At 45.3% G+C, this 17,857-nt stretch overlaps 1 protein-coding gene across 1 annotated transcript in view; it reads left to right on the plus strand.

Moving 5' to 3' along the window:
* Nucleotides 1-17,857, plus strand: part of LOC119379489 (poly [ADP-ribose] polymerase tankyrase-2) — a 536,202-nt gene that overhangs the window by 16,225 nt on the left and 502,120 nt on the right. The window contains exons 2-3 of the mRNA XM_037648790.2: nt 4,242-4,466; nt 6,211-6,419. Coding sequence (XP_037504718.1) covers nt 4,242-4,466; nt 6,211-6,419 — 434 coding nt within the window. The remainder of the gene's footprint in view (nt 1-4,241; nt 4,467-6,210; nt 6,420-17,857) is intronic.

The following is a 17,857-nucleotide window of genomic DNA, read 5'->3' on the forward strand; positions in this document are numbered from 1 at the left end:
GGCTTCCTTGGCAACCAATACAAGTGCACTTGCGAGGAACCCACTACGCTATAAATCATTGTAATTTTTGAGAAGTAGGGCAGCAAGCACTGTGCCATTTTTCGTCATTCTACAGTGAGCGTTGGTACCTGCTAAACGCATGTAAGGCATTATGCGCACTTTGTTGATGCTGTGCCTGATGACGATGAAGAATTATGGCAGAGTCCTTTGTAATGAGTTGGAAGCATTCAACAACCTACTCGTTGCGCAATTCGCATTGTGTGACGCCTGGTTACAGAATTCGCGTTGTGCGACGCTTGGTGCTTATTTTACTCTTCTACCATGCTATATTGCATATGCTAATGCGGTTCCTTCCCGGCATGAAGCCTGTATAGGACCTTTTTGGAAAGCAGTTTCAAGCACCGGCATGGCTCAGAGGTTGAATACTGGGCTCCCACACAGAGGGCCCAGGTTCGAACCTCGTTCCATCCTGGAATTTTTTTCTTATTTCGAGCGATACTGGTTACGGACACCGGCGGCGGCGGCGGACAACTACGGCGCCAAAAACGGCCGGTGAAATGATCTCATAACAGCTTTCGCTGTAAAAGCTAAAGTGTGAGGCCCGCGCGTTTGGTGCGGCGACTGCTGCGGCGTACACACTTTTCATGAACGCTTGCGTGTTGGTGGCGCTCGTGTGCTTAAAAAGGGTCTATTAGACATTTAATTACATGCTAATTTTAATTAATTACTGAAACTCGCACAAAACAGCATATTACAAATTTTTCTTTCTCGGAATGTAATATAAATTGCCCTGGAATTATGTGGGGCGAATTTGACACATTTACACACAGTCCATCATAATTTTCGCCTGAAGGGGATATACGGGCTGTCCCAGATATCTTTAGCCAAGGGTTAAAAGATACAATCCTAGAGGCAGGCGAGTGAACTCAGTTGCAAATTACTGACAATCACCTTGCGCACAACAGACAATTTTTGTTTGGTAATAAACTAATTTGTTAATTAAGATTATTTAACTAAATTGCTAAATATTGCTTTTAGGCAAGAAATGCAACTTGCAAAGTTCGAAAGCGTTTTCAGAAACCCCAATTGCATTATTTGCGATAAAGAGAGTCTGACGTGTACCATTTTTTCCAAGCTGCAAAGAAAGCCCGCGAAATACAAAAAGAACCACATGACTAATGCATTCGCGCACAGCGAGAATGCTGCCCTCAGCCGTGGTTTGAGCGAATGAAATCGGCTGCCGCCGGGACTCGCCGGCTCCGTTGCCGCGGTAGGCCGATAACTGGGCGGTGGTTTCTTGGCCCGTGTCAGCCAGTTGGCGCGCGTGACGGTGCAAATTGTAGCAAGCGCAGGCCAAGAGACCACCATTAACTTATCGGCCCACCGCTAATCTGAAGCAATTTTTTTCTGGTTGTCCGTTCCTCATTCCCTCCCAACTCGTTACACATGCAACGACTGCCTTACGAGCACTACGCCGGTATGTCTAGGAACATGCCCGATTACTTTAGATTGGTCTAATAAATGAGCGCGCAACGCGAACAGTACAGTTTATGCTGGAACTAACGCGGTCACCAACGATAAGGCTGGAATCTTCGATTCCACTTGTATAAATGCCAATGCGCCTTACCACTGATGAGATTACTCGACGGTCGACGACTGTTCTTGCCGCTATCAGTGTACAGCGTGAATTGCTTATACTTTGACCTTTCATTTTCTGGGGCACAAGTTCACCCAATAAAGAGTCCCGTAAAATAGGAACGAAAGCTCGGTCATGATTACGCATGCAAGACGGTGAGGATCGGCGCAGTGTTCCTTCCTGATGTGACGAGCAGTCGGTAGCAATAGGGTAACAGTTATCATCTTTGCCTATGCCTTCGACCCGTTGTCAGATTAAACACCGCACAAACTGCCGCGGCACATCGAGAGGAGCTTTACACCAGTGCTCACTGTCCTCTATGTGTAATCATGCAAACGGCAATTAAACTTTGCAGCGGGATATCTCGGGGGACAGACATGCTAGAATTCTCCCAAGTGTAACTGTGTAGAAACGCGACTGCATCCAACTTTTCAATACAAACATGCTCGCTTGCTGCACTCATTAAAAAGTTCATTATTCATTCTTAGTTAATTAGGCAGCTGACAGCGATAATTATTGTCTCACTTTGTGTCCCCCTGGATAGATAACTTATCTGCAAAGGTGGTTTTCACGTACTTCCCAGTGCTGAATTTTAAGAAAACCATAAAGCTTAATTTTGAACACCCTGTATCCCCTTCAGGTGCGAATTATGCACTTTCTGAAAATGCGTCAAATTCGCATGGCATGATTCCAGGGCACTCAGTATTACATTCCAAGAAAGAAAATGAAGAAATGAAGGAATGTGTTTTGTGTGAGTTTCAGTAATTAATATTAATTAGCATGTAACTAAGTATCTAATTATTCTGCAATCAGTCAGCTGCAATCCTTACATAAAGAGAATCAAATATTAGGCCCAAAATGCATGCACAGTTTGTCTTTTGGTTGTATTAGTTTCGAGCCAAGAAAGAAAAATACCCTTGACGTTGGTCCTGGAACGTGGCACATCGAACGATCATCGAACATGGTAGCATGTCTAGCTAAGTGATCATCTGTAGCAGTGCGCCGCACAGTGAAGTTAAATGACCACTAGTTGTCCACTCAGGAAGCCTGCACGAATGTGTACACCATGTTTGAAGCCATTTGAAAAAACACGCGGTGCGTGACGCGTCTCCGGAATTGATATGTACAATTGCACACACCGCCGCTGAGGGGATATAACACAAAAAAAATTGTCCCGAAAAAATTTTTTTTGTAGTGCACATCCACAGAATCAAACCAACGACCACCCATTGCAGTGGTCAAGTGGTTATAGTGCTTGACTGCTGACCCAAAGGTCACGGGATCCAATTCCAGCCGTGGCAGCTGCATTTTGATGGAGGCAGAAATGCTAAAGGCCTGTGTGCTTAGATTTAGGTGCATGTTAAAGAACCCCAGATGGTTCAAATTTTTGGAGCCCTCCACTGTGGCGTCTCTCGTAATCATATCTTGGTTTCGGGACGTAAAACCCCAACAGTTATTATGAACTAGCGACTGTTTGCTCCGTGGCGCGACTTGTTAGACACCTCGGCCAGAGGCGCATACATCCTCCACCATACAGACGACGAGCTGTTTATTCACATCCTTTACAGTTTATGGTATGTGCATCTCTGGGCTGCTTTAGCATCACAGAGGCTTGTTTACTAAGCTGCGAGATGGCGTAAAGGGCCTAAGGGCACGGTAAAAGGGTGTCGTCGCTCATTTCACCTTCAAGCAAATGCCAGCGCTCACATCTTGAAGGACTAACAATGTCGGGAAGTTGCATTTGTTATGGTCAGCAGGCATGGTGGTTATGCAGTAAGTTCCTGTAGGCACGCCAGCAGCGCTTCGATTGCGTCTCAGTGACATTGAAGTGTGCGGTGGCTCTGCTGTAAGTTCTTGCGCACATGCTGGCAGTGTTTCGGGGCATTGAATATGATACACGGACATCCTATAGCCTTCTGTACTGGAGTACCAGTATGGAGGGATGCTGTTTGTGTTATTTTACGTGCAAGCCATCCTATGCTTTATGACTTCAAGGGCTTCGCTCACGGGAGCCGCTGCTCGTGAATACCACCATTTTACACATGGCTTGTCGTGGCCATCAAGTCTGTCTTTTCGTATGGGTCGTCTGGCCATACCGCAACAAGCCTGTTTTGCTTAGCAAGCTCATTTTTTTTTTCTATTTATATTGCTCCTAAAGCCTACTTTGTGTAACATTATCATTTGTTGCTAACACATTCATTGTTTCGTCCTTGCGATCAAACTGTGGCCTTTTTTTTTTTTTTTTTTGAAAGCTATGATGGTGCTGAAGAACAACTTATTGCTTCTGATTTAGATTTTCTGAACGAACGAGACTTTTATTTGCATATGCATATTTTTATGACTCTTGTTTCATGCAGTATGGTAAATAACACTTGAGAATAAAATAGTTGAGTCAGCAAATGTAGCATAGTGGACGGGTTTGCTTTGTGGGACTCAACTGTTGCAGAGATTGCAGAGGCGTTTACGGAATGAAGCGTTTCTCTGGACTTGTGATTGATGTTACAGTGGTCAGTGACTGCATTCCCCAGTGTACCAACCAGGTGAATGTTTGTTGCAAGTTCGTTTAGCAGTGCATAACAGTAGCAACTGTGTGTCTTGTGCACAGGATTTGGGCGGCGAGATGTGGTTGAACATCTTCTACAAAATGGGGCCAATGTTCATGCCAAGGACGATGGTGGCCTGATTCCCTTGCACAATGCCTGCTCCTTTGGCCACGCAGAAGTAGTCCAGCTCCTTCTGAAGCATGCTGCTGATCCCAATGCAAGGGATAACTGGAACTATACTCCACTGCACGAAGCAGCAATCAAAGGAAAGGTTGACGTGTGCATAGGTATTTGCACCACTCAGTTGCTTGAACATGACTTTGTTTTGATGTATGTAAAATATAGTTTTTGCTTGCCAAGAAAGATGCCAGCTCGCAAAATGTTTCTTGGTAGCACATACAAATTGAGGCACCCATGCATTTTGGCCAAGGTTTGTGAGATAGTCGTTCATGGTACAGTCTAGGTGCTGTCTGAATTGTGCAACACAGGTGGCCGTGTGCCAATGGTAGTTGAGGCTGAATTTTAAATGTCTGTTAACCTTAACCTCATGAAATGTTAATTTTTACATATTTTTTGAAGTCTTGCATATTTCCATAAGGTCGTGACATTGACGAAGGAAGCAGTCGGCGTGTCCAAGACAAAACTCTTTATTTAACCAAACTTGTGGCCGGGAAATGGAAAGTCAAACTACAAGCAATACACACTGTGCACTGATAGTGGCGAACAAAGTGTCGGCCATCGATAACCTGACAAGCGGTAAAGCTTGCCTGCTTTTATATGTGTGCTGTAGAAAATTCCAGCGTTATCGCTGGTGGCCGCGTAAGCTCTGGAAGAAACTAGACTATTCGCGTCCTGCGTGCAATCTTAATGAAATGATCTAAAACAATCGTGAAGCTTCTAAAACATCACGGCATGGTCTGCGCAGAGCGTTGCAAACAGTCTTTGCGGGTGAAGCCCGAATACATCAAAATAACACACGTGCCAATATACATATATGGCTTAGCTGTGCTGTGCTTACTGTGAAAGTAAAGTGGAGAACAGTTGCACTGGAATATCAGTAGGTAGCGTCTGTAAGTCAATCTGTGCTTTCATTTTGCCCAAGATTTTAGTTTTGACTAAAGAACTTCACTCATCTTGGGAGTGCGTGCAGAAATGGCTAGGTGGGATGCTGCATGGTGTTTTCATTGATTGCGTTATCCCTCGTACTACGTAAGCAAGGTGCTTCCCATGGATGGTAACTCCATAACTCCTTGCCCTCTAATAACAAAGCTGATTTACAATGAACCTGTGTGATGCTCCTCTAAAGAAACTACCACCATAAAATTTAATTAAAAAACAACCGAAATGCAGTCAGTACCAATTTGCTTATCATATGTTGGTGGTATCTCAAAATGTGTAATTAAGCAATCAAGCACATACTTTATGACCCATTTACAAGAAGGATGATTTTTTTGAATTTGGTTTTCTGAAAAATGGCAGTAACTACGATTGTTGTATACATGCCTCTCTCTTAAAATTTTTGGCTTCGTTAAGTGCCCCTAGCAAAAAAAACGCAAACAAAGATATTAGCCCATGTTATTTGCTCCACTATACACGCATCCTGATGGAATGTACCATGGTTGATTTCGCCCTCTGTTGCGAAAGTTCTTTTCCGTGGCCTGGCACTATTTTCTCCCAGATGTGGCCTCCCAGGGAATGACCAACTCCTGGTGGCTTTTTTTCTGTTTCGGACAATGGAAAAAAAAACCCGAAAAAACCCATAGATGACATGAAAAAAGCTTCTCAGAGGGACCCTTTTTTTTTGTTGGTGCTACCCTCATACCTGCACTTGTACGTAGTAGTGCATTCAGAATCATTTTAATGGAAAATATTTCTTAGCATTCTTAGCACGTGTACCTTAATACGAGGCCCAATCCATACTTCTGACAAAAGGTATAGCCCTTCAACAAACAAAGTGCAACTTGATATAAAACAGTTTCCAGACAACAGAGAATTTCATAGCTGTTTGTAAGCGTTCTTGTGTGTGTGCAGTGCTTCTGCAGCATGGGGCAGATGCATCTATCCGCAACACGGATGGAAAGATTCCACTGGACCTGGCCGACCCATCGACTCGTAGTGTGCTCACAGGGGACTACAGAAAGGATGAGCTGCTAGAGTCTGCTCGTAGTGGCAATGAGGAGAAGCTCCTATCACTGCTCACATCCATCAATGTCAATTGCCATGCCAGCGATGGTCGCAAGGTGATCTCTTGATATTAATTAATACTGGGTGTATTGCCTACTTTGTGAAAGTATTAAAAGGACTACAATAGGCCTTAAGGGGAGACACCGTACTTTAAAATCTTCTTCAAAAATCTTGTTCGATTTTGATGAATTTTGCTGAGTTTATGTATATTTGTTTGCTAGTTTGAAATATGCAATTATTTTTCCAGTACACTATGTACAGTCGATTAATAAAGTTGAATTCCTTGTCTTGTAACGACTGAGAAGGTTGACTGACACAAAGTGTGGCGTTATTTGTGACATGATATGCCTTCGAAATTTCTCGCGTTGTCTGATTAGGTTGATGGTACTAAATTACTGTGCTTTCGAAGATGGGATTACATTTGCACGACTAGCATAGTGAGGCGAGACGAGACGGCTCCATTCAATGAATTTCGATGCTCATTGAGGCGCGTGTTAATACATCGACCAATCTGGCTGATGTACATGTGGACGCAAGAAAGAGAAATTTGCGGTTAACTCCTACACAATTTACAAAACAATTGGCATGCCTCTGACCGCATTTTTCTTTGCCCACCGCAGACCCCTGCGACCTTAATGCGACTAAGCTTATTTGAGGCGGCAAACACAACCTTCACCCCCACATCGCTTCCCTACGTTTTTCAGGCCATGCGACTTCTTATACATATGTGGAATAATTGCAATATTTCTAGTTTCTTCATTATTTACGGATGGAGGACGTCCGTGGTAATCTTTCTTTGCCATGTGAACAGATCTTCGCAAACCGATACAATGATACGCAGGATATCCTGCCTCCTTGATCACTTTGCAGCTGGAAACTACTGCTCATCTTATGTGCGCAAGTTTTTTTTCCAATGCCGTGCGTAATCATGACATCACAATACCGTGCGTAATCATGACATCACAATACCTCGTTTAACAATATTCGAATGCGCCGATGCGAAATTAAACACATATTTCGTTGAACGCGGGCTATACTGAAACTGCAAATTATCAGAGCAAGACATCTCGCAAGTGAATTCTAGTCCCATCCCTTTTTCTTTAAACACGTTTAGAATGTGCTCAGGGAAGACTCGCTCCATATAATGCAGTAGAGCAGAAAGGAGAGGACGATTGGGACGTCCACTTTCCGGCAGCTGGCATTGCAGTTAATACATCGCTGCAGACGTCTACTGGTGTGAGGCCGTACATAAACGCGTATAAAAAGCTGCCCAAGCTGAAAGCGGTTCTCAGTCTAGATACTCCTGTTAGCATCACATTTATGTACACTTTAAAGAACCCCAGGTGATTAAAAATTTCCGAAGCCCTCCACTACGGTGTCCCTTATAATCATATCATGATTTTGGGACGTTAAACACCAAGAATTATTATTGCTGTTAGCGCCACACGTTGTGACAGCGGCAGCGCGTGACAGTCATAACAGTCTGCCAGAAGATCAGAGTTGCGGCGATGAAAAAAGCCATCGAAGTGCGAAAAAAAAAAGCAGGTGCTCCTATGACTGCTGCCGGCTACTTGCCCCGGCGTACAACATCGGAGACAAGTTGTGGGTGCGAAAGGGAGGCAGCTGACCGGGCAAGAAGCTGCTTGTGAAGTTCGAGGGTGCCACTCCTGTGTGGTTAGATAGTATCTGGTTTTTCGTCAGTTCTGTCACTCTCTCTCTCTCTCTCTCTCTCTCTCTCTCTCTCTCTCACACACACACACACACACACACACACACACACACACACACACACACACATCCTTGCTAACAAAATCACCGCATGCCTAGGAGGTAATATCTGGCACATAGCATCTTGGATCCAAGCTCTGGACTCGGCCGGCGTAAAAGAAATAACTTCGCAGTGCACGTAGAAAAGTGTACGCCATTCGAACTTCACTATGCACGCACACATACACAATATATATATCTTGCAACAGGTATAAGCCGGGCAAGAGGAGAGGAAGAAGACGTGAGTTGGTCCAGTCTACCAACGCCATCATTACCTGACCATCAACCTCCCCTGCAAATAACCATACTTAAACCTTAACCGTAGCAGTTTTCGGGTGGCAGTGCTTGGTAGTGCGACCAAGACGACGGAGCCGCTAGTGCTAGGTCTACGCCGAAGCCGACGCCTCGTTCGACTGCCTCCAACGCTACCGGAGATCCGGATGTCGAACAGCGGCAACCCACAGTCATCTTCGGCTCCTCCATCACGGACAACCGGTGCCTGGATGCTTCACGTCAGCGTCACGTGGTTGTGACGCTGACGAAGGAGACAGCAGCCGGCGTGTTCAAGATGAAACTGTTTATTTGGTCGAACTTGTGGCTGAGAAATGAAAAGTCAAACTAAAGCAATACACGCTGTACGCTGATAGCGGTGAACAGGGCGTCGACCGTCGAAAAACTGACAAGCGATTAAGTGCGTCTGTATTTATACATGTGCCGTCGAATATTCCAGCATTATCGCTGGTTGCCGCGCAAACTAGAATAAAAGAAAGGGAAAATAGACAACCACCCATTTGTAGCACAAAGCCACAAGGAAATCCAAACGGATTTCTCAGAAATAAAGCCTCTTAGTCGCCGAAAAATTCGTCCTGGTCTGGGGTTCGAACCCGGGACCAACGCCTTTCCGGGGCGGTCGCTCTACCAATTGAGCTAACCAGGAAGCTAGCAATTGGCAGCGCGAGGGCGAATTCATCGACAACTCGAAGCAGCTGGACACGCATTGAAAATCAGTTCTGCGGAATCCCGCAAGGTGGCGGAAGGGTTAAGAAAGGGAAAATAGACAACCACCCATTTGTAGCACAAAGCCACAAGGAAATCCAAACGGATTTCTCAGAAATAAAGCCTCTTAGTCGCCGAAAAATTCGTCCTGGTCTGGGGTTCGAACCCGGGACCAACGCCTTTCCGGGGCGGTCGCTCTACCAATTGAGCTAACCAGGAAGCTAGCAATTGGCAGCGCGAGGGCGAATTCATCGACAACTCGAAGCAGCTGGACACGCATTGAAAATCAGTTCTGCGGAATCCCGCAAGGTGGCGGAAGGGTTAAGAAAGGGAAAATAGACAACCACCCATTTGTAGCACAAAGCCACAAGGAAATCCAAACGGATTTCTCAGAAATAAATCCTCTTAGTCCTTGTGGATTTCCTTGTGGCTTCGTGCTACAAATGGGTGGTTGTCTATTTTCCTTTTCTTAACCCTTCCGCCACCTTGCGGGATTCCGCAGGACTGATTTTCAATAATCGGGAAGCTTCTCGAACAAGGAGGCGCGGTTTGCGCTGAGCGTTGCTGACAGCATTTGTGGGCGAAAACCGAATACAGCAAAAGTGATGATAAGAAACGCACGTGGCAATGCCCCCCTTTGAAAAAGCATCGTCCTGATGTTTAAAACAGAACACTGGAGGGTGGGGGGGGGGTAGCCAATGCATGCAACAATAAATAACAATAAAGCAAGAAAGTACAATAAACAATGAGCACCAGCAAGTAGTAAAACAATAAGCACACAAAAAAGTGCAATAATAAAGCAAAAGTACAGTCCTCAGATTGACTAACGGGCGTAATATGGCTTGAGGCACACGACATGGACGACTTCAGGTCGCGCGCGGCACCGTTGATAGTTCATAATGCTGTTAGGGACAACCTCGTAGTCGAGTGTGCCGAGGCGTCGAACTACCCTGTACGGTCTGAAGTATCGTCGAAGAAGCTTCTCACTAAGTCCCCGTCGGCGTATTGGCGTCCATACCCATACACGGTCACCGGGTCGGTTATTCCATGTGGCGTCGTCGAAGGTTGTAGCGGCAGCTGTCAGTCGTCTGCTGGTTCCTAATCCGTAGGCGGGCGAGCTGTCGTGTTTCTTCGGCGTGCTGTAGGTAGGTGGTCACGTCGATGTTTTCCTCGTCGGTCATGTTTGGTAACATGGCATCGAGCGTCGTTGCCGGGCTCCCTCCGTAGACCAACTTGTATGGTGTCAACTGCGTTGTTTCTTGTACGGCCGTGTTGTACGCGAAGGTCACGTACGGAAGGATGGCGTCCCACATCTTGTGTTCGACGTCGACGTACATGGCCAGCATGTCGGCGATGGTCATATTTAGACTCTCTACCAACTGAGCTGCCGCGGCGGCCATCCCCCTGTCTCGGTAGAGCATCGGATGCGTTATTCTAAGGTCGCAGGTTCGGTCCCTGCCTGCGAGAAGCTATCTTTTCATCCACTTTTCTTTCTTCAACGAGGACAACATTGGAAAACACACACAGTGCTGAACTTACAACTGGCTATATTTTCAAGCTTACAGCAATATATATGTGCTTTTCACCAGGAAAGAAAAAAAGAATAGACCAAATGAAGCAAAAAGTCCAGAAAAAAATAGTAGAAACCCAAGAAATTTTGAAACGTGATAAAAAGTGCATGAATGCAGCTTCGCTTGCCCTTTCGAGCAAAGAAAGTGAATTTCTTGTGATCGTAAAATATATGTGATATCGATGATGGGTTGTTGTTTCTGTGACTACAATTTTTTCTACACGAGCCCTGCAATTGTCGTGGGACTAAAATCGCGTAACATCGCACAACATCTACTTGCGTTACTACAATCACATTACAACTAGTCACATGAGTAAAAAGCACGCAAGATCACGTAATTAGTCGCGCGACTATAATCCTGTAACGTCGCGTGACTATTGACGTGACATGTTTCCGCCATAAACTTCGGAACAACCGGGTGGCGCGGGGCAACCTCAGCGACTGCACTGGACTCTAATAAAGTTGTACTTTCCCTCTCACGTGACTAAAATTGCATCACATAACTACTAGTGACGCGACAATTCCCCTTCAGAACCGCGTAACAAGTGCGTAGTGTGGGGAACCGACTGAAACTTGAGAATAGAATATCCAAGCCTAGCCATATCCTACACTCACAGAAAAGATCGAGTGAAAAGGGTGCCTTTTTGTCTCACAACAATAATCGTCATCTGGCTTGCTTGCGTTTCCTTTCTTGAAAACTCTGCTGGCCACTTTCCTACCAAGAATGCCGTGTCACGCTGATAGCGCACATGCCGTTCGTGACCGGAAAGTGCCGGGCGCGCGGCGATAATGCAAGGAAAGGAAGGCAAAATAAATGACGATTATTGTTGTGGGACAAAAAGACGCCCTTTTTACTCCATGTTTTCTGTGAGTGTACACTCTAAGGAAAAATCGAGTATTTGGGTAGTACTTCTGCCACACAGCAATAAGCATCGTCACCCTCACGTGCTTTCCTCGCATTATCACCACGGTCCCGGCACTTCCCGGTCACTTCCCGGCCTTATCAGCGTGACATATCATTCTTGATAGGAAAGTGTCCAGAGCCGGGTTTTCAAGAAAGGAAACGCGAGCAAGTCGGATGACACTTATTGTTGTGTGGCAGAAATACTCCCGATATACTAGATTTCTTTCTTAGAGTGTAGTACTACTAGCAAAAACTTTGCTCTTCTAGCAATAGCTTGGTGTTACTAGCAAAACCTTAGAAGAAGCTAGGCCGAACACTAGCTCCGCTGTCGGTTCCAGCCTTGCGCAACTAGTACATGTGCACATTTTTATTTATAGATGTTTAAAATGGCATCTTACTGCGGTACGTTGAGGTGGGCTGCGAGTGCGTGCGAAAAGTTGCTGAATCACAGGATTTTCGTTTTGTAACTGGCAGCACTAGTCCCTGGACTTCCCCAAAGCTTTGATCCACACACATCATATCACACGGACCTGTTCGATGCAGCGCACAGTGCTTTGTGATGTTAAAGGAGAAGGCATGCTGGTCTTTTTCTGTTCACGTAACACGATAGATATGAGGAGAGATGAATAAAAATCCCAGTTTCACCGCAAGGGCGATGCAATGAGTGCGATAGCAACAAACGAAGTAAGGCTGGCAGCTAACTCTTCTAGATCCTGCAGTCTCGCGTGACTCTACAAAATGTTGCTGTAACAGAACACAGCCATTCAGGGTCGGAAAGGAAATTTCGCACAGTCTCTTCGCGCTGAAAGCGCAGCATGTAGAAGGGTATACGAGCCATCCGCTGATGCCTGTCGAGATAGCGATTTTGATTTCTTTGAAGTAAGGGCGAAATCATTGCACTGCTGTTGAAAAAACAGCAGATAATGTTTCCTATTCTTTGCTTGGCTTAATTATCTGTTGGTTTCATTTTTTTTTCTAACAAAGAAAAGAACCCCTTGAACAATTCCCAAGTTTCGTTAAAATTACGACTGACACTTGCGTTAGCCCTAAAGTAAAAAGCAACTGCAAGAACGTCTAACCTTGCCATTTCTTACTATGCCTCGCTTTTCTAAGCTTAGTTAGTTTCCTTTACGTTGCTGAATTGTAGGTACCCGAGAAGATCGTAACGAAATCATGAGAACGGAGAAATAGGTTTCCACCACAATACGCGTACGAAAGTTCGAAAGAGCTTTGTTCACCATAACTTGATCGGTCGCTCTGTTCCTTGGGAGGTTTTAAAATAACAAAGTAAGAATTACAAATGTAGATCTGAACGATCTGATGCGCATGGAGTGCTTAAACATACACTAAAAAAGTCATAAAATAAAGAAGAAATGGCAGCTCAAGATTGCAGTCAAAAACCGAAACGAAAGCTCATTTGTTTTGTTTTGGTGGCGACATCTTGAGGGAAGCTGTGGAAATAAGTAACGGGCTGACAAAGAAAGAAGCAGGTGATCCGACTACAGGAATCGAACCGATGACGGCGCGTTGATGCCGCGCTCCGAACGTGAGCGATAAGCTCACTCGGCCACGGACTACGCCATGTCGCCGGTAGTAAGCTAGGGTTTATCAATTTACCACAAGCATTTGAAGGACCGCGTTTCAAAAAACGCGTTAGGGAACAATGTTATGCCAATTGCGGCAAGTTGAGAATGGCTTCAAACGAAAGCCGAGTGTCAGGACTACATGTGATTTCCTGACCGTTAACATAACTTGCTTAGTTTTACCACAGTGCCCGTTTTTGTCTCTAAAAGCAGGCCACGTTTTTCGCTGTTTCCGTAGACTCCCATTGTACAATCTTTAACTGCTCTGAGAACAAAATTGAGGCTTGCTGCAACATGATCGCTGCAGTCCTCTCGCGCGTTTAGGTTCCCAGAAGCGCTCTGTGGTCTGTGTTTTTCAACATTCACCCTCTACACTTAATTATTCGGGGAAAACTCACTAGTTCCATTGAAAACGCGCTAGCTTCGTGCCGCGGCCGCCAGGGGTGCTGGGTGTTGTGTGTCCACAAAAGCTGGATATGAGATAGATAGATAGATAGATAGATAGATAGATAGATAGATAGATACGCTCAAAGTCGCAGAAGTTTGCTAAGAAATGCTTCGCATTTAAATAGCGAGATGCATATGATCCCCATCATGCGACCTTTTACTGGTGTGCGCAGTTAATGCTTTCTATATTAGTGTTGAAACACAGTACACTTTTTTATTGTAATTGTTCAACTTAAAACGTGCCGATACACCTTCGTTTGTACCGAGCAAAACAGTGGCGCCACCTTTGCTTTACGAATTATCCGACGCTGATGAGTGGTAGCATGAACGTTGTTAGCTGAGCGGCTAGCTCAGCTAACAACATTCATGCTACCTAACAACGACTACTTTCATGCTACCTAACATGACCTAACAACGACGAGCATCCTGAAAACTTTTATAAAGGCGACAGTCAGTCTTTCTTGGGATACTTGAACGCAGAAATTTTGGTCTGTCTTTCTGTCTGTCTGTCTGTCACACGATTCAGCCGCCTGGCCAAAGTTTAAGCGCTTGCTGAACGCTCAGCCATCTTGAACTGGTAGCTGTATTCATACTTGTGAACATTGTCGATCAAAAAAACCAAATATTACGCATATCTGAGGTGCAGCATCAATACGTAAGTATTAGGTGGTGTGTTCCTTTACTAGAAAATACATAGATACGCGATTCTAAAGACCCTAGTGTTTCTTAGGGTGCACGGAAAATGCAACGCTATGCACGAAAAAGCCCTCTGCCGACAATATGGTGCTGCCACCTGGCAGTAGCCCTGGGAACAGCGTCACGGGTGGCCGCGGATGAGACCAGGACTCGTGTAGTACGGCCGGCAGAAGACTATAGTCCTTCAACGACATTTGAAGCGAAGCACGCAGATACGTGGCTAATTTTTTCTACTTGATATTTATAATCAAAAATGGTTGAAAATGTCAAAATGAAGGTGGTTAACCACAGCTGCACTCACTCTTGTGAAAGCACTACATTAAGCGTAATGAACAGTTTGCGAGGAGTGCTATCGGCATCGCTGTCCACATGCTTCTGGAATCGACTGCTGCAGGTTTAACCACTACCGAGGGGGAGGTTCTCGTAGTGCCATAAAAAACTGGGTCGAGAAAAATCGGTTGTCAGTCCCTTTAAAGGAATACCTAACAAAAATTGGAAAAAAATGACAAAAACATTGAAATACCACTTGAAAACGTGACTGTTTCAATAAACAGTTTATTTCACATATTTTTGAACAGTTGGCTGTATTTTTGGTGGATTGCCAACACGCAGCAGCTGCATGCCAGCGTCAGAGGGGCAACGCATCAACGGTCATGATGTCAACTGTCCCTGCGGCAGATTCAGGGTGCACACTTCCCTTTCTCCACCTCTCCTGGACACCCTACTCCCCCCCCTTCCACAGAGGCACTGAGATGTGCCCCACCCTTCAGGGCTTTTACCCCGCCTGGGAGCATTGTTCACTGCTGATTGTAGTGGCTCTAGGAACCATAGTGGCAGTGGAGCCAGTTGAGAGACATGGGCCACTGCTGGCAAGGTTGGCATGCCAGTGTCCGGGGGCGTTACATGTCACCTCCTTTAGTTCACGGCACGGCCGTTAGACGCGGGAGTTTATGAATAACGCATTCAATTAATTTCTGCCTTCTCTGCCTGAAATGTAGATAGTGTCTACAGATTTCATCGCCCAGATTTTTCCATTTGGCTGAAAACCTCGGTGGCAATAATTTTGTTCAGTATCCCTTTAAGTGCCATGAAGTGCACCATTGCACTTGTTTTAAAAAGCATTTGTAAAGCTTTATTTTGATTTCCTTCCAATGTGCATGTGTTATAAATGCATTGAAAATGGCTTTTAATGCATTTGATGCAAGGAAATTTAATGTATAAAATTGGTGCAGCCCTCAGATCAGCGAGTTATCAGCCCTCGCTGTATGGCAGTGTGCATATAGGTGTTTTTGTATGTGTGCATGTGTATAAGGCTTTGACTGGGCGTTATGGCATTCCTAATGTCTTATTGCATGAAGTGGATAGACTTTAATGACTTTGTAAATCTAGATAACATTTCCTTGTGGCATTGTGAGAGATTACTGAAGTGACTAAAAACCCATGAAAACGAAAGTGAGGGCAGACTTTGAAAGAGAAACTTTGTGGTTATGCTTTATATACTCAAATTATCATGTGGCCCTAAAGGGACCGGCAACTGCCCAGAGCATGAAGTGAGATGACCGCATTGATGGAAAGATTGTCCCTCGCACTGACTCAAACCAACCCTGTTTTTTTTCGTGAGAGGTGGATTTATATTTTTCTTTCTTAATTGAAAGTCGCGAAAAATGACCTGTGGCGCCTCTGGCAGCAAAAACATGAACAATCCGATGAACCCGGCCATGTGATCGTTGATTGCTGTACGTGGTTGACGATTTTTTTGTTAGTATTGAAGTATTGTTCGTTTCTTTATATTAAAAAGTATTGCTCCATAAAAATGTACATATAGGCCTGCGTTAGTAGTATGCATTAAAGTGGCGCTGGCTACGCGTGACGTAATGATCCCGTGCTCGTCAGCGCGTCTTGAGCAACTTTTCAGCGTGCTCATGCAACTGTGCACGAAGTTTCCAGGTCGCTAAGGTTTTGGAGCGACATAGTTTTGCTACCTACACTTCATCTCGGAAATGACGCGCGCTGCTACTCAGTGCGGCCGCGCATATGCGTAGTGACGTTTTCGATGACTTGGCTTGGCTCGTGCATCGAGAGAGTAACGACGCCGGGACAATCCACCCATGACACAGGTGCAGGCAACCTTGGACGCATGTGCGCACAACGTGGTAGAAATACAGGGAAGCTTTTAAATGCCACATCATCTTATTGTAACAGCTTGTTACAGTAAAACCTCGGTGATACGATCACGGTTGTACGAATTTCAGGGTGATATGAATTTTTCTGCGGTCCCGGCTAAGGCGCATTAGCCTGCAATGTATTGGAGAACGGATGTTGCGAACCGATTTTCACCCCGTGACGTTTGATACGAACGTACGCTAGCGCACGGGTACGAACAGGTGCCGCCCGCGCTGTCGGGGAAGGCACGGCAGTCCCGCTCGGGCGCGGGCATGCGCGCTGCGCGACCATCAACAGTGCGTCGTTGCCTCCGGGATAGTGCGTGCGAATCTTGGAGGCCTTTATGCGCCTTCGCGTTTAGATTACAGATGACGTTGACATCGTGTTTTTTTCCCCCGACGCGTTGACGCGTGCTCCTATGCTCGAGGCAGCAGCTTGTTTGCAGTGTGTTAATACGTACCTGCCACGTCGATGCAAGACATGTCCACGCAATCAAACGTTCTATGAAACAAGACAAACTTGGGCTGCGGGTCCGTCATGAAGTCCCATGAAAGGTGAACGAAGACCCCAAGAGACGAAACGGACGGTCTTGGCGGAGGAGCTAGGCCTCTCAACACACGCGCACAACTGCCAACTCTCCGATTTGCACGGGAGACTCCCAAAGTGTGAGCAAACTTCTCGGTTGTGCGGGCATGGCCGTAAATCTCCCGAAAAACACTCCCGACACCACTGCGATAAGAAAATAACAGCATCAAAGGACAGCGATTGTAAAATATTCTTCCCTTCATCTGTCGTGTGCACTTAAGTGACTTTCGCAGCAGTACTCTGGGTCATGCAGAAAAGCGTAGCAAGATTAAGAGGGGGCTACAAACGGTCACGGGTCACAACGCATCTGGTTCATTAATTACACACGCGTACATGAACCGTATATTTACGAGTACAAGTATGATCGTTGACGTTTAAAAACTTTACTGGCAATCATTCAGAGCTGTTCATGAAGTCGCTGCGGCCCTGAGAAACACTGAATCAAAACGTATGTCAACTTTCTTTTGTCGTATACTAATTTTCCATGTTTTCTGGTGATACGAATTTCAGATGATACGAATATTTTTGGTCACCCCGTGAGATTCGTATCACCAAGGTTTTACTGTATTTTCAAACATAATTGAAAAGCTATAAATAAAGGTGGTCAAGCATAGCTACAGGAACTCCTGCGAAAGGAGAATGATAGCTTTCACAAATCGCGAGAAGGGCTGGTGGCATCGCTATCAATTCTCAGCGTTGCTGGAGGAAAGGTACGTCCGTGTTTAGAGCCTTTCAGATCGAAAAATACTCCTTGTAAAATAACTACGTGCTTTTGAGATTAAC

Source organism: Rhipicephalus sanguineus, chromosome 1, assembly GCF_013339695.2.
Source record: "Rhipicephalus sanguineus isolate Rsan-2018 chromosome 1, BIME_Rsan_1.4, whole genome shotgun sequence".
Taxonomy (NCBI): Eukaryota; Metazoa; Arthropoda; class Arachnida; order Ixodida; family Ixodidae; genus Rhipicephalus; species Rhipicephalus sanguineus.